General features: G+C 38.2%; 1 protein-coding gene across 12 annotated transcripts in view; it reads left to right on the plus strand.

The window, feature by feature from the left end:
* LOC131251452 (gamma-tubulin complex component 2-like) overlaps nucleotides 1-18,117 on the plus strand; it is a 51,593-nt gene that overhangs the window by 20,862 nt on the left and 12,614 nt on the right. For 6 of the 12 annotated variants that reach the window (XM_058252205.1, XM_058252154.1, XM_058252180.1 and 3 more), the window contains exons 8-20: nucleotides 3,472-3,563; nucleotides 3,720-3,788; nucleotides 4,160-4,232; nucleotides 4,311-4,463; nucleotides 4,736-4,855; nucleotides 4,983-5,036; nucleotides 13,865-13,948; nucleotides 14,080-14,154; nucleotides 14,611-14,775; nucleotides 14,867-14,998; nucleotides 16,092-16,199; nucleotides 16,301-16,363; nucleotides 16,683-16,757. In XM_058252205.1, coding sequence (XP_058108188.1) covers nucleotides 3,472-3,563; nucleotides 3,720-3,788; nucleotides 4,160-4,232; nucleotides 4,311-4,463; nucleotides 4,736-4,855; nucleotides 4,983-5,036; nucleotides 13,865-13,948; nucleotides 14,080-14,154; nucleotides 14,611-14,775; nucleotides 14,867-14,998; nucleotides 16,092-16,199; nucleotides 16,301-16,363; nucleotides 16,683-16,757 — 1,263 coding nt within the window. Of the gene's footprint in view, nucleotides 1-3,471; nucleotides 3,564-3,719; nucleotides 3,789-4,159; nucleotides 4,233-4,310; nucleotides 4,464-4,735; nucleotides 4,856-4,982; nucleotides 5,037-13,864; nucleotides 13,949-14,079; nucleotides 14,155-14,610; nucleotides 14,776-14,866; nucleotides 14,999-16,091; nucleotides 16,200-16,300; nucleotides 16,364-16,422; nucleotides 16,758-18,117 lie in introns of those variants that run through there. The other 6 variants (XM_058252171.1, XM_058252213.1, XM_058252222.1 and 3 more) reach the window with 5 other exon arrangements.

Genomic DNA, 18,117 nt, shown 5'->3' on the forward strand with positions numbered 1-18,117 from the left:
TTCCACAAGGATCCAATGAATGAAATTCAACGTGTACGGTTAATTTAGGGTCCTCAGGCCATATATAAAGTTTAATTTAGGGTCCTCAGGCCATATATAAAGTTTTGAGCCAAACGGATGGTGTGAACCCTGTAATCTTGCATTCAGGACACTTTTTAGGCCTTTTTAACTTCAAACGCTTGGTTTTCTTGGATCTTTGGCGTGTGAATTCTTCGATCTCGGTCCCCTAAGATCCGTCCCTTGCCTTGGTGACTCTTAAGCATCAAATCCATGCCTTTAGCACCATTTTCAGTCCAAGCTCTTAAATTCACTTTGCAATAAAAACATGATTAAAATAGGACGTTTAAACAATATCGTGTTCGTAAAATCAAGGAAAAGATGGGTTCTAATATGCAATATTTGACCCCCAACAGTTACAACATCGACTTTGGAGCCATGCCCTCTCTTCTAAGATTGCTGAGTTGGTGATGGAAGGCTGATGAATTGAGCATTTTCTCTATTAGATTTTGCTAGTTACTTAAAAAATGGTGGCTATGTCGGACAGGTTGACTTGTTGGCTCATTTTGGTATTATCCTAGTTAGGGGTGCACATTTAACTGGTAGAACCGTAGAACCGGACCGGAACCGACCAAACGGTCCGGTTTGTTCCGGTTCTAGAGTGCACCGGTTCCGGTTCCGGTTCCAAAAATCAAAGAACCGGTGATATCGGTTCGGTTCTCGGTTTGGGGGTATGTAGAACCGAACCGAACCGTGAACCGATCCGTAGAACCAAACCGTGGATCCGATCCGTAGAACCGAACTGTGGAACCGAACCGATGTATTTTTGCATACCTTATAATTATTTTCTCTAGAATAATTATTTTCGTAAATGTATTTTTGAACACCTTATACAACATCTAAACCATTCATCAAATGGACCACAACATGGATGGACATGGGCTTGCAATTGGGCTGGATTATAAAAAGCCAAGAACCGTGGAACCGATCCGGAACCGAACCGGTTTTAACGGTTCGGTTCCGGTTCGGTTCTAGGGTGCCAACGGTTCGGTTCCGGTTCCAAATTTCCTAGAACCGTTAGTAATGGTTCGGTTCCGGTTTCACCCCAAAACCGGACCAAACCGAACCGTGTGCACCCCTAATCCTAGCCCCCAGGACTTTGGTTCTAAAAATCAGATATGATACAATGAAACCGGCCATATCTTATCCCTCTCACTCCTGATCCCCAATACAAGATATGGGGTTGAATCGGCCAATTGGGGGAAAAATGGGTTGTATTGATCGTACTGGATCCCATACAGCCTAATACAGCCATAAATGCCGTGTTTAAATCTTTTTTGTTTTGATTTCTCTTTGATTTTATTTTTTTAAATGTCTTTAAAAAAAAAATCAACTATAGAGGAAGCATACAAACTTATTTTTTTACCAATCTAGTCCTACTATGTTGATAAAAAAACAAGAATTGAGTGGTATTTGGCGAATCGTAGTAGAATGGACCATTTCGGGAAAATCGGGAAAATGGCAAACCATCACTTCTTTTTGTTTTGTTTTTTTGTTTTTTAGTTTTTTTTTTCCTTTTTGTTTTTCATCTTCTTTCATTGCATTTCAATGTAATGGAATCTATCAAATCATGCTTGACTTGTGTTGGATTAGTGCATGTTTGTTTGGTTGACTTTCAGCATGTCAAGCAGACACAACATTTCTATATAAGAATAGTCTGACACACCATGGTATACATGTTAAAAACCTAGAAAGAATGATAGATTATAGTGTTTTTCATTTTTTCTTATTTTCTTGATAAATTTTTGAGTTTCGGGTCAGGAAACTTTGGCCAATATGGTCCTAATACTCTCCATTGTTACTGGGCCCAAGAGTGATTGCTGTTGGGTGGCTAGTCACAAATGATAAAGTCTTGATCATTGACAACTTCCGTAAAAGGAAAACACTGATTATGAATGCCTCCTGACGCCTCAAAGGCGTGGAGTCAGTGGATTATCTCTTCATTTGGTACAAATTTGCTTCAGCCATTTGGAGGAAATTCTTAGCTCCTTTTGATTTGCAGTTGGTTATGCCAGGTGCGGTTGTAGCCTTTATTCTTTCTTGGATATAAGGGTCCCAAGGCAAAAGAAAAAAGAGAAAAAGTTATGGTGTTTCTCTATGCTGTCCGATCCTAACCTCTTTGGTGGTGTGTGCATCTATCACTGCATTTCCAGGGATGTGGGATGATTCCCCCTCATTCTTCATCCATTTCTTAACTAAAACCTCACCCGGCAATAACTTTCAACTAAAGCCTCACCTCCACAACTTCTCCTACCTGTAGAGAGCGTGCATGCATTTTGTGCATGTACATGGTTATATTTTGGGCTTGAGTGTAGATGTATTTTGGGGCTCTCACGGTAGCAACCAAATCAAAAGGATGGAGTTCGGGGTCAGATACATTACATACTTCTTATATGATCAAACCATAAAGAGATGCCACAGTTGATAATTGATCCCAAAATAGAGAAATAAGCAACAAATTCTATCAGAAATACAACAACCGATGCTAGGCTTTGGAGCAATCAAATTGGAAGAAAACTGAAGTTGTGATCTCTGATATGTAACTCTTAGATGATCAGACCATAAGGTTGATGATTGAGCCCTTGTAATGAATAAGCAACAACTGCTATGAGAAATAGTGCAGCCAATGCTATACCCGATAACATTTTGAAATAGATGCTTCCCCGCACCTGCATCCGAATCTGTTGCTGCTTCACTTCATGATTCTTGTAACTACTTAGTTACATGGTCATTGTGAAACAGCTAACGAAATCCTATTGGTCCACAAAAAGAGAACTTGTCTAGTGTACTTGCTATAAAAGAGGTCCTCAGTGAGGGACCTAAAAATCAGCAATGAAAAGACTCCAACAGACTCTTCCTCTTAATTATCAACTGTGTTTTGTATTGGCCTGCATCCACCCTATTGTGGTGTAGATTCCCTGAGATATGCATGTGTTTGTTGTCTACAAGCATTTAATATCATTCAATTGATATAAGCACTGAAATAAGATTGCAAACAATACTTTGCTCCCAATGCATCAGCTGTATAAAGCCCTGTATACAACTATATTGCTCTCCTGCTTACGGTTGTACAGATACTAAATATTGCACTTAGATATTCAGGGCTGGAAACACTATCTGATTGAACTCACTGGACCCACAGTCCATTGGATTTCTTGTAAACCAGATAGGTCATATGTATGGTCAAGATTGACCTGACCCTCCATGGATGATGTGTGGCTTGGACATGTGATGGACTTAAATAACTATGGAACTCATGCTTTGACATGAAGTCCTTATTAATCGAGATTTTCATGGACTGTTGATATGATGCATCTTTCTAACTACCAATTATGTGACAATCTTCATATAAAAAAAATCTGATCAGAGATGCGGTTTATTTTTCTAAGACGTATGTCTCTTGGTGAATTTCAGGCCAAGGCAATGGCTGGTGATAATGCAGTGAGGTCATTGCTGGAGAAGATGACTCAATGTGCTAGTGGCGCATATCTCCGCATATTAGAAAGGTGCTTGTTGTTATGAAACCCCTCATCAGCTTAGTTTCCAGTCAAACCTATTCTTGATTGGTCTACTACTTTTGTAACCTGCAAAGTTGGCTATCTATGGTCATGCTGCAATCCTTCTTAATTTTAGGTGCTTGTCATCTGTGTGTGGACGGGCAGGGGTTTGTGTGTGTGGGTGCATGCATGCGCGCGTGCGAATGTCTCGTTTTCATTGCCACTCTTCTACAGGTGTAGCTATGGGATAATTGCAAACATATCCTTTAAATTCATCAAATATTTATACTTATATGATACTTTTGGAAAATGTCAAACCCAAGCATAATATAGATTTAGGTCATATTGAAATAAGTCAGAATGAGGGGTTTATAGTTATCCACTTTTCCCCCAAGATAATATTTGTTTGTTTCAAGTACTAGAAATGAACACAATTATTTTGGTGGAAAAGAATTTTGCTAGAGCCCCTTTTCCAAGTCACTTCCAAATTCTGAATTTTATGCATCCAGAAATCCTGCTGTTTGGGCATGGTTTTCCAAAATTGTTCTTAGTGGTTTTCTTACTGTTATCTTATGTTCCCCTTTTAAATGTCATTACTTTTTTAGGTGGGTCTATGAAGGGGTGATTGATGACCCTTCCGGTGAATTCTTTATTGCTGAGAACAAATTACTGCAAAAGGTATTTGAAATTAACCTGGAAGTGTTATGTCATAGCTCTTTAGCTTAGATTCTGAAGGCTGTCATTTGCATTTTATAGGAGAGTCTCACTCAAGATTATGATGCTAAGTTCTGGCAACAACGTTACAGCCTCAAGGATGGCATTCCGAGCTTCCTCACGAGTGCTGCGGGGACAATTTTGACAACTGGAAAATATTTAAATGTCATGAGAGAATGTGGACGTAATGTTCAGGTTATTTATTTATTTTTTGAGTCCTTTCTTTCTAATAAAATATAAAAGAAATGACATTTCAACCCCCAAAATTTAGTTCCACCCTCATAAGGGTAATTTGGTCATTATAACGTTATAAAAAACACTTACAGAAAGAAGACTTATTACCATGAAACCACCCATTTGGGGATGGAAATATCAATCTTTGGTGCGTGTGGACATGTCATTCCATGACATAATAATGCTTTAAGATAACCCCATGAGTATACACCAGAAATGCTTCCTATGGATAGGTTCCCATATCAGAAAATTCAAAATTGACGAGCTTTGGATCAAACCACCATTATCTTGAGTGTATCAAAGCTGCTTATGATTTTGCAAGTGGCGAGCTCTTGAATCTTATTAAAGAAAAGGTATGACATGGTTTCCTTGGATCACTTCTAGGCACACTAACCTTGCTTCCCCCTTGTGCTCTTTCTTAGAAACAAGTGGCTATTCCAGTAGCAGAATTCTCAATTAATCAATTGTCCATTGGTACAGTATGATCTTATGGGGAAACTAAGGTCGTTGAAGCGGTATCTTCTTCTTGATCAGGTACCTCTATTTAATTTTCCACATTTATTTTCAATTGAAAATTAGGCATTCATATTAGTCAGATACATTGTAGCCACGTGCATTTCTTAGTTGTTCTCAACATCACTCAGCTGGTTGCTTTATAGTTCGTATGACAAACTCTACCCCCTGTACACTACTATGGTACTGTACTATTACCATATCACCAGTATTATAAGTAGGCTTACTCATGTCAGTAGATCTGTCAAAAGGTTGTTTTTGGTTCAGAGACTACTGTACCTGTATCTGGACTTGGGTACCGTGGATTGGAGAGGGTTTCAAATCCCCTGGTTGTTTGGCAGCATAAAGTAACTGGGGGTTTCAAATCTAGAGGGTTTCTAATCCACGGTGAGAGCTTGGATTACACCTAAAATCATTTCAATAGTTGCAGGTATAACATGTGTGTCACTATACACTATCATTCTATTGGGCACATGGCCCACTAATGATGATTAGCACCGTCCAAACATTGTCCATGTAAATCAACGATTAAAAATCATTGGTTAGTCACTCAGACGTGATCTTGTGCTTGTGGCCCATCCGAGACTTGGAATTTCATCATTTTCGGGCAAAGCATATATTTCAGCGGGCTTATCACAACCATTGTGTCAAAAATTACATATCTCACTAATTAGAGTTATTAAAGTTGATTTAGTAATTAAATTCAAACCCCTGTAAATATACCATGGACAGGTACTTTTGGATTAAAGTTGATTCACGCTCTAGGGTGCCAAACACACTGGGAGGATTGCAAATCCAGGGGGTTTCTAATCCTGGGGGTTGCTAATCCAGGGGGTTCCAAATCCATGCTCCCTAACAGGCCCTAAGGGAATCGGATTCAGGTTCAATTGGGATTCGGATACTTGTACCACATATGAGGTACCAGATCTGAATGCAATCTGATTTAGGATCTTATCGGGTCCAGTTCAAGAAGGAATTGGGATTTGGAAAGGGATGTGGATCTGGAATTAGTTATCGAGTCCGGATCTAGGTTTTGCTCCATATTTTGGATCCATACCAGAAGCATGCCTTTTCTAAGGTTCTTAAATAAAAGTGATATAAATGTATTTAACTAGAAAATCATACATTAAGTTACCCAAAGGATACCCAAGTCTGGTACCCAACCCTGCCTGAGTTCTAGTTGAATCCAATTAGTTGGACACAGCCCTCCTGATTATTAATTTAGCCTGGTTTCTGGACCCAAATCTGAATAACTTGGATTGGATACTTCTGGTATCTGCGGATTAGAAGACCCATAGTGAACCCTGTTCAGTGGACATAAGAAACAAACTAGTTACCCTGCTAATATTTTGAACCATACTACTACAATTGTAGAGCTTTATTAATCCAACATTCACCTCTCCACCCACACTTTTACATGTGCCTGGATGGGAAATCCAAGCCATGCATCAGGTAAGCTGCACTATGTACATATACATGACCTGGTCCAAAAATCAGTCCGGTGAACGCATCATCTTGCCGCACATGTTAATAGACAGATGGATGTTTTAAAATTGCCAAACGTTCATTGTACACACTTGTCCCTTTTGATGAATTGACTGGCTTATATTTACGTCAGGTCATTTAAAAGGCTCATGAACAACTTGTTGATTGTAATCAACCCATGTAATAGACTATTAGATCTCACTTGACTGCAATCAACCTATGTAACAGCCTATTGCATTGTGCTTTTAGGAGTTTTGGGCTCTCATTGCTGGTCCCTAGCCTGGATAAAAGAGGGGGGTTGCGTTAGGTTCGCTGGCTGCGTCAATCGTATGCCATAGCTTTCATCATAAATCCAAACAATATGACATTCAAAATTCATGCTAGGGCATCCTCTGTAAGCGATGCGCTACATCAGAACCCGGGCGTAGTGAGTAATGGGCAAGGGTTGGCTAGGGCGTCTCCTGTAACCAATGCACCGCAACAACACCCAGTTGCTGTGATTAGGCGAGGGTTCCCATGCCATTCTGGACGCGTGCTGGTAAAGGAGCTAGTCCAAGAGAATCGGATTCGTTTTGCCACATGGTGTATAGGAACACTGATAGGTAAGAGCATGGAGTTAGTAGATACGATGCAATGTAGGAGTGTTAACATAGCTTGCATTTGGGAGACCAAGTGGAAATGGGCCAAAACTAGAGAAATTGATGGGTATAAACTTTGGTATATAGGAAAGGACAATAATAGAAATGGTGTGGGGATAGAGGTAGATCAAGATTTAAAGGATGAAGCTGTACACGTTAGGAGAGTAAGTAATTGGTTTTTTATTAATAAAGCTTGTGCTAAGAAAGCAAACAATCAAAGTTATTAGTGCATATGCACCTCGGGTTGTCAGGTAGGGTTAGAGAAGAATCAAGTGACAATTTTAGGAGGATGTGGATGTTCCGAATGGAGAGAGAGATTTGTAAGGGAGAGTTAAATGATCATGTTGGAAAAGATGTGGAGGATATGAGAGCATACATAGAGGATATGGATTTAGGAGAAGAAATGAGATGGGGATGCTATCCTTGATATCGTTATAGCATACAATCCAGCTTTAGCAAACACATAATTTAAAAAGAGATGAATATTTAGTAACTTTCAAAAGTCAATCATATACAAGACAACTTTTTTATACTTAGGAAACAAAATGATAAAAAATGTAAGTATTGAGAGGTTATATTAGGAGAGAGTCTGACTGCACAACACGGGTTAATGGTTATGGATGTTTACATTAAGAGATGGAAGAAATGGAGTGAAATTAATAGGTATACAAAAACGAGGTGGTGCAATTTAGAAGGAGAGAAAATAGTGTTATTCAGAAATAAATTGATGGAAGAAGGAAAGTGGGATTTTAAGGAAGAAGTAAATGTTATGTGGAACAAGATGACAGTTAATATATTCAATAACGGTAACAGTGGCTGTAATGGCTACCTCTGTTACTGTTACGATATGGGTTGTAATGGCCATTATGGCCAATTTTTTATCTAAAAAATACCCCCATATCGGCCTCGCAACAGACCGTTATGGGCCATTTTTCTATAATAACCTTTACCGTTCCGTAACATATAAAGGTTCCTACTGTTACTGTTTCGTAACAGCCATGACGTAACTACTTTTGAAAACCTTGGGCTAAGTGCTTTAGGAAAGTGGCAAGGCACTAGAGGGAAAAGCCAATCATATAAAGAAATTCAGTGGCGGAGTGACGATGTACAAAAAGCTATTCACGAGAGACATCCATGTTTTAAAGCCTAACAAGGGACTAGAAACAAAGAAAATTGTGAACAATATAGAAATGCCAAAAGATTGCTCAGAAAGTAGTGAGGTTAAACTTAAGACTTACGATGATCTTTACAATAGACTAGGGATAAGCGAAGGTGAGAAAGATGTCTCCGGACTTGTACAAATGAGAGAGAGGAAGGGTAGGGACCTAGATCATGTTCGATGCATTAAGAGTAATAAGCAAAGGCTATTAGTAAAGGACAATGAGATCATTGAAAGGTGGAGAAGCCATTTTCAGAACTTGTTAAATGACAACCACTTTGGGAGTAGAGGGATAGAAGGAAATCATAAATTCAAATGACGTTGAAGACTATAGATAATTTGGTAAGGTTAGGATATTTGAAGTGAAAGAAGGTTTTAGAAAGATGAAAACCGGAAAGGCCCTTGGACCAATACCAATAGAGGTTTGGAAGTGGATGGGAGATACTGGGTTATTTTGGTTGATAAAGTTGTTCAACAAGATTGTAAAATCTACGAAAATGCCAGAGGAATGGAGGAAAGTACTGAGGTACTTATTTATAGGAATAAAGGAGACATATAGAGCTGCACTAACTATTATGGGATGAAACTTATGAGCCATACCACGAAACTTTGGGAGAGTGATTGAGCACAGACTTAAGGCATGAGACATATCAGTTTGGTTTCATGCCAAGAAGGCCTACCACATAAGCTATTTCCTACTCATAATCGACGGAAAAATATAGGAGGAATGATCTGCATATGGTGTTTATTGACATAGAGAAAGCATACAATGGCAATGTTGTCAAATTGCATACAATCTTATGATTGCATAAGCGATTTCTAAGGCTGATGGCTTATTTATTTTATTTTATTTGAAAAATAAAAAATTGAAAAAATGGAAAAAAAAGGAAAAAAATCACAAAAAATTCTAAAAAATTAAGAAAAACTATGTCTAATTACTACAAGTGATTAGATTGGGTTTCTTTACCTATTTCATTGTAGTTTGACTATTAGACCATTTATAAGTTTAGTTATGTTATATATAACAAACAATCTACAAGTTACACTAAGAGAATCAATTATTAAAAGGTTCAAATATAAAATTTTTATTGGTGACGTGAATCTTGATGAGTTGATTTGTACATACTACATAATACAATAAAAGTTATAAGAAATGTTTGAAATATCGGCATCGCATTATGTACTGCATCCTTGGGATACAGATGTATGTCGGTTATCGCATGGGATATATCGTTTGCATCTCTGGTAATTTATCGCACTTTTTGGGAAACATAGGGAAAATGGTTGAATTTTTCAATGAAACTTCAGGGATTGTAAAAAAAAAAAAAACTTTAATACACTTTTAAATCATAATATCTCAAAAAAGAAGTGCACATAATAGCTTTCCTTTGTATAGGGTCCCAAGCTATACGCTGTCTGACTGAACTAATGCAATTATATTAAAATTGAATGCATAACATTTAGAGTGTATGTGATGATCATTTCATCAAACACTCCTAAAATACTTCGAAATTAGTCTCAATTGACAGTTGGTTGAAGGGAAATTTTGAAAAAAAATTAATATTTTTATAAAATTTTAATTAAAAAATGATTTTTATTTTTCAAAAATTGACAAGGATTTAACAAATCAGTAGATCATCCCTTATACATGCTTGATTTCATGTTTGGAGTGCAACATTGCAAGAACTTTGGGAGAAATTGGGGAAATTTTGAATTTCCTCCAATTTTCCCCAAATTGGACCACTTACACTAAAATTTCAAAATTAGAGTATTTGCGATGATCATTTCATCAAATACTCCTAAATACTTCAAAATTAGTCTCAATTAATAGCTGGTTGAAGGAAAAATTTGAAAAAAAACACATGAAGAACAAGAAGAACCAATGGACATCGAAATCAAAGCTCCAACTCCATGATTTTTCATGTAAAACATGAAGAACTAATGGATTTGTAACCATTTGACATTGATTTAACATAATTTCAACAAAAAAAGGGATCGAAAATTGAAAATGCTCATCGGATCGAACATGTGGGAAATATCGGAACTACATGTGCGTTTCGTATCGCACAGGTGGGATATATCGGCTGATATTGTCGATATTTAAAACATTGGTTATAAGTACACTCTCTACAAGTTACAACCTACAACTTGAAAGAGAATTTGAGAAAGGAGAATAAGAGAATGAGAATAATATCATAAGAGCGAGAGATTAAGAGCAATTAAGAAGTGTCTTAAATTGCAAAAAAAATAAAAAAATAAAATAAAATAAAATAAAAAAAAGGTCCCAATGGTAAAAAGTATGACCGTTGGGAAGTATGCCATCTCATACTCTAGATGCGATGGCGTAACCGCATAAGAAGCCATTGCATACTTATGGCATACAAAAGTATGTCATTGCATAATCCCCAATCGCATATGCCATGATGGCATATGCAATGCACATGGCTCAAACTGCATATGAGATCACATAATTGGTTATGTGATCGCATATGACAACATTGATGATAGGGTCTCCAGAGAATTAATTTGGTGGTTGTTGGGAAAGAAAGGAGTTTCAAGAGGTAATTTTGACATGATTAAGGATATTTATGAGGAAGTAGTAACAAATATGAGGACCACAATGGAGAGATAAGGGTAAGATATTAAAAACGGTTACGTAATGGATGTAACGACCGTTACTTAATGGTAATGGTAGTAACTGTTATGCGTTATGGGGCCATAACAACTGTTACGGAAAAAAATGGCTTATAAGAGGTTCTTCTAAAAAAAGAAAGAAAGAAAAAAAAAGGCCATAATGGCCGTTACAGTCAGTATTGTAATGGTAATGGCAGTGGCCATTACAACCATTGTTATCATTATGGAATACCTTGGATGAGTGAGTTCCCAATTACCACAGGCTTGCACCAAGGGCCGGCATTAAATCCGTACCTTGTTGCGTTGGTTATGGATGAGTTAATGAGCCATATGCAGGAAGAGATCGCATTGTGTATATTGTTTGCGGATAACAGAGTTTTGATTGACAAGATGAGGGAGGGCATAAACAAAGCTAGATTTATGGAGGGGTGCTTTAGAATCTAAAGGATTTAAACTTAGATGTGAAAATGAGGAATTAAGATTATTGACAAAGAAGTTTCACAAAATGACCACTTTCGATATTGGAGGGATTGAGAAGGATGTTGCACATAGAATTCACGTTGGGTGGAAGAAATGGAGATGAACCTCTCGAGTTTTATGTGATTGTAATGTACCACTGAAACTGAAAGGAAATTTTTATAGGATTACTATAAGACCAACCATGTTATATGGGACAAAATGTTGGGTAGTTAAGGAACATATTTATAGGATGAGTGTAGCTGAAATGAGGATGTTGAGATGGAAGAGTGTCAAGACGAGGAAGTATTAGAAATGAATGCATTCGAGGGAACTTGGGAGTAGCACCAATATGTACTAAGATGAGGGAAAGTAGACTTAGATGGTTTGGTGATGTGCAACAGAGACTAATGTTTGAAGTATTAGTATCATTACATGTATCGCTGATTGGGGATACAGAAACTTGTATCGATATCGTCAATACTTGGAACAACATGTATATAGGATGTGTAGATGAAATGAGGACGTTAAGATGGATGAGTGGCAAGATGCGGAAGGATGGAGTTAGAAATGAATGCATTCAAGGGAACTTAGGAGTAGCATCAATAGGTACTATTACTAAGACGAGGGACATTTGATGTAGATGGTTTGGCCATGTGCAACAAAGATCAGTGCTCAAAGTATTAGTATTGTTGCATGTCTCGTTGACAGGGATACGAAAACATGTTTCAATAGTGTTAATACCAGGAAATGTATCACTGACCAAGGGAAACATTGGGGAAACATGGAGAAGGTGTAGTTTTCTAGTAAAACTTTATGAGATGCTAAAAGACACATGTTTACATATTTAGGAATCAAGAAATTGTAAAAAAGAACCATACATAACAAGTTTCCATTTAATAGGGGCCTAAACCTTGTGTTGTCGTTGAAAACTAGTGCGATAGTGAAAAAAAAAGAAGAAAAAAAAAGAGTTCATATCAGACAAATGCAGGGAATAAGAAACAAGGGCTTGTTTGGCATCTCTATTCTAATAAAAAATACGTCATACAACCATATATCCATGATTTTTTTTTTAATTATATATTATAAATAAATGCATTCTTTTTATTTATCACATTTTTGAAATCAGTAAAAAAGTAATATATTTGTCAAAAAGTGGACCCCATCGATCGTCAACATCCAACTATAAATAAAATAAAATAGATATCTAATTTTCCAAATAAAACAGATTTTTAATTAATTTTCAAAACTTTAAATAAATAATAATAATAATTATTTATAAAAAATCGAAAAATTGTATGAATAGATCAACCAACTCTCATCAACATAGATTCTAGGAGAGAAAATGGGGGAAAAATGGATTTTCCTTAATTTTCCCCAATTTTGGCCCCCAAATCTTGAGATTTTCAAATCGAATCCATATCTATGCATCACAATTGTGCATAGACATGGATTAATAGTGAAATCCATGCTAAAAATCTAGAATATGAACCTTTTTTTTTTTTTTCAAAAATTTCTTACCTTTCATGTTTTGGCCCATTGCTGCTTTTGAGTGTTGATTTTTCCTGAAATGAGGGTTTTGATTCAGGAAAATTGAACCCCCCCCCCCGATAAAAAAAGAATTTTTTTTTTCCCCTGATTTTTGATGTATTTACACATGTTTTTCCCCTTCCTGAGCTGTATTGGTGATAATATTGCTGATACAGTTAATACCAGGGAGACTTTATAAAGGGAATGACGATATTTTGGTGATAGAATATGTGAGCGATGCAATGGCGATATATTGCATATACTTGGAACATTGTATCATTAGCCTGGCGATATTGATATTATCTATAATATTGGCAATAACTGGAACATTGTCGGAGATCAAGAACTGCATCGGTTTGGAGTGAGTTCATACAAGTTGAAGGCTTTAAACTATAGGGGAAAGGGGAGGGCCCAAAAAGACGTGGATGGAGGTGGTAAGAAGACCTATGTTCGAATTGAAGGTATGACCCTTGATGGAGAGGAATGGTAGAACAGGATTCATGTAGGATGTAGCCGACCCCAATTAATTGGGATAAGTCTCAGATTATGATGATGATCTAAAAGGCCCATGGGCATGGAGATATGTGCGTGGGCTATCAACTGGATTCAACAAGTGTTACCTGGTGTTAAATTTTATTAAGATTACTGAAATCAAATCTCTTCTATTGGCTCATTTAGTTTTGATGTTGTATTCCGTTTGTTTTTTGTTTTTTGTTTTTTGATAGGTAAACATGAACTCAGAACACCCCTGGCCATGATCATTAGTTTGAATGCTTAACTTTCATTTATTATGTAGAGCATTTTGTGCTCTGAATGCCTTTTCACTTGGGCTGATATTATGAATCAGCATGGGGCATCTTTTTCTTGATTTGAGCGCGCATATGTGGTCTTACGAAGCAGTTGGACTTGTGGTATTTTGACTTCATGAGCTGTCATCTGCTTGACAGGGTGATTTCTTGGTTCATTTTATGGATATAGCTCGAGATGAGCTTCTTAAAAGGCCTGATGATATATCTGTAGAGAAACTGCAGGTTAGGTTCAATTTCACCTTTGCTAAGTGGCTTGATGTCTTCCTATTCTATTCTCTCTTTTTAAAGATTCTTTAAGAGCTGGGGAGCAGCTTCAGATCCATTTTAATGTATGATGCTGTGTAAAAGTACAGTCTCTTCTGGACCTTGCTTTGCGGACCACAGCTGCAGTAGCAGATCCTTGTCACGAGAAACTGACATGTTGTGTGGTAAGTGACTCCTTTTATCAGCTTGCATTAATATAGAGTTGGTGGGAATTGAATGAGTGTTACCTGCAGACACATGCTGCAAATGCTGATTGAAACGATCGATGCAAGCCATTGTGGCTTGTGTTTGACATTAGGTTCATCAATCAAGCAACCCCACTTTGTATGAGTCATAGCTGAAAAATTTGGGTGGCCCACTCATCACGTAGGCCACCCTTGTACAAAGAGTCAGGCAGTTAAAATGGTATAACCAAATGTTCACATTCACTGTACATGTTTGTCCACCTGATGAATGGTCTGGCATGCCTTTCATCATGTGGACAGTGAGATGAATGGGCCTGGTTAGCACAGATGGATACCGCATTGTTACTTGTGGAGCACTAGTGATTGGTGCTTGCAGATGATCTGCAAGTATCATTTCTCAAACCTAATATTTCTGTCCTCCCATTACACACACAGGAAAGATCTTCTTTGCTTAATAGATTGGGGACTCTCAGTGATCTGGAATATGGGATGAAAAATTTACTTTCTACTCCTGAAGTTCAGAAGCCTGTTTCTGATGGTAATGATCAGACAGAGCCAGTAAGTGTCACTGGCCTAGAAACGTTCTCTCTGAGTTACAAGGTATGTCATATTCTTGCATTCCTTTATCATTTTGAATCATAGTATCCTCTGGGGATTATTCTCTAGTAATTAAATTTTGGTACATGAACAGGTGCAATGGCCGTTGTCCCTTGTGATTTCCAGAAAAGCCTTGACAAAGTATCAGTTGATTTTCCGATTCCTGTTTCATTGTAAACACGTCAACCGCCAACTTTGTGGAGCATGGCAAGTCCATCAAGTATGTGTGTGTTTCTTTCATGTAGACATGTTTAGGTGGCAAGGAATGTTACATGCAGCCATGCATCTGTAAGTGCCAAACACAAGTTCCCTAAGCGAAATGCATTTGTAAGATCCAGGATATTCATCAGGCAGGCCCCATGGCGAATGTGCTTAGCCCAAAAATCTTTTTGCTCCACTTATCAGGTGGGCCACACATTTATGCTGAATGTGGACAATTTGCATGTGTTTAGCCTGCAAGTTAGCCTGCTTAGTTTTTGGACTAGGGTATAATTCAAGCATTCCAGTTGCCCCCCATGGCGAATGTGCTTAGCCCAAAATTCTTTGTGGTCCACTTATCAGGTGGGCCACACATTTATGCTGAATGTGGACAATTTGTATATTTTTAACCTGCAAGTTATCCTGCTTAGTTTTTGGACTAGGTGATAATCATCATCAAGCATTCTGGTTCCACCTTCCCCCCAAAGGTTGCGGCCTTCACCTGGCTTGTTGGTAGGAAAAGGGTGCTCACTAATATCTACTTGATGTGTATGGAAGATGCAGAATTGGTGGACCACCAATTCATCCATTGCCTTTTCACTTGGAGAGTGTGGGTTGCTCGTCTTGACTCTTTCAAAGTTTCCCGGGATGTTCCTGTATCCACTTGGCACGAAGGTGGTCCTAGGAAGGAAGGAAATTCTAGGTGGCAGATGGCTTTACTAGCTGGTCTTTGGTCTCTTTGGGAAGAGAGAAATGACCATTGCTTTCGTAATTGCAGTGGCCCCCTCTTGAAAGTCCTTAGGAAGGTTTTTATATGTATCAGGGAGTGGATGTTCTGAGTTTTGGCTAGTGTTTTTTGCTGGCTATTGCTAGCTGTTGTATTCTTTTGCCTGTTGGTTCTTTTAATAAGTTTTTTTGCTTCTCAAAAATAAAAATAAAAAAAAAAGGAAAAAAAGAAAAAAGCCTCCCCTTGATGAATTGTCAGATCTTGTGCATATGCTACTCTTGCAAGTGCAGGCGCTTCTGTTCGTCACTCGCAGAGGGTCATTTGCACTCTGCAAGTACTAATTTCTCTTGGGTGGGTTTTGATTCTGCTTTCTAAATTACTGATATATTTACAGGGGGTTCGTGCTTTTAACAAATTGGGAACAACCATCTCCCGCTCTTCAGTGCTTTGCCGCAGCATGCTTAAATTTATTAATAGCCTTTTACATTATTTGACATTTGAGGTAAGCTTTGTCTTATTTTCAATGGCATATCGTTTTATTGTCATTTTTTGGAACCAAAGTTCTTTTGTTCATTGCAATAATTCCTTGTACATCATTCGTAGGTTCTTGAACCCAATTGGCATGTGATGCACAACAGACTTCTAACTGCAAAGAGCATAGATGAGGTCTTCTCATCATTCTCCTACTTTCCTCTTCTTAAATGTACTTTATTTGCTATATGTAGGGGCTTGTTTGGATGTGACTCCCAGTAATGGTTGGTATGGAGCTTTCGGCCGAAGTTCCCTGCTTTGAGTTGGCATTGGTGCAGAAAACAGAAACTATAAGCTGGATTCCTTCTTCCTAAATTTCTGGTCTGAACTGATAGAGTGAGACAGGAATATCTCAATACATATTTGTGTAGAGTACATCCCATCTGCTGCTGGAAGTGGAACATCCAAACACACCCTAAAAGAATAGACTTTACTCATGGATGATGCATGGCAGGTTATCCAACACCACGATTTTTTCCTAAAAAAATGTCTGAAAGAGTGCCTGCTTCTCTTGCCTCAACTTCTCAAGGTCAGGAATTTGTTCCCTTGTCTAATGGATATGAACAGTGTATCCTACTTCATTACAATTCAATCCTTGTTTCTTGAAATGGAAATCAAATTCAGTTGGATCATCTGAAATTGCGTGTTGCCTTTCAACAGCAACAGTATTTGTTTTGATTAAAGTCCATCTGTTAACTGAATGCCTTAAGACTGGGCTGATTAATATTTTGTTGGCTTCATGGATCCCATTTGCTTCATTCAATTAGCAATTGTATGCTAAACATCTGTTTGCGTGTGCCTTTTGTTTTTTTCCACGGGGTTCTATTGTGGTTCCTGATTCATCCCTCTCATACATGGTATTCATGCAGGGCTATCCAAACCATCCAAGTTGTGCGGCTCATAATGGGTGGTGCAAATCTCTAGAACCACGCCAATCAAGCAATGCTACCCATCTAATATCCAATAGATGGCTATCAAATGGATGATTTAAAAGAAAATAATGGTGGCCGCTCATCCTCTTATACGTGGGATGCATGTATGGCTATCCTAACCTTCCAAATTGTGGTGGTCGAAACTCCAAGGGCAAAATCAGACGCTTATGATCCGCTCTCCTTACTGTAATTTTTGGGTTATCCTCCAGCCATAATTGGATCAGTAAGTTTAGAATGTCTGGATTGTCATATAACTACCCCATGTGCACAATTGAAGAATCACCACCATTTTTAGAAGGTGGTACTATCCCCACCGTGAAACTAGGATGCCCTAAAAACTAGGCCAACCACCATAGAAAACAATGAATAGCCAACCAATGGCTTCCAAATTCATATGGGGTCCCATCTGATGGTTGCTTTGGCTTGATTTTTGAGGTGTCCCCTTTTTATGGCGAAGTGATGACCCTGCTGGACTTGTTGGATGCCATAAACACCACAGCAGGCTCCACGCGCAACTGGTTACATGATTTTTGCATCTACAGCAAGGGTGGGGACCTACTGGATGGATTGATTAGCATAACCACGGTGGGAGGGAGGGAACCTACTGGATAGATTGGATGCCATGCCATGGTGGACCCCACACTGAACTAGTTGCACAAATTTTCTCACCTACAGCCAGTTGCGCGTGGACATCTAGTCATCAAGTAGGCCACACCATGCAAATGAGTGGTCAACTGCCACAACCTTTAACAAGTGTCGCATACCTAATGATTGATTGGCCTAATTTTTGTGGCATGTGATTCATGGCGGGCAAACCTGCTGGTGTTGTTGGATATCATATACACATGATGCAGGCCCCACGAATGAATCGACTATAGATAGACAAATATATAGACACTTATATCTTGCATGGATCTGTTAAACTTCCATTGCGCAGATCAGTTAAATTACCTACAA

The sequence above is a fragment of the Magnolia sinica genome, chromosome 1, assembly GCF_029962835.1.
Source record: "Magnolia sinica isolate HGM2019 chromosome 1, MsV1, whole genome shotgun sequence".
NCBI lineage: Eukaryota > Viridiplantae > Streptophyta > Magnoliopsida > Magnoliales > Magnoliaceae > Magnolia > Magnolia sinica.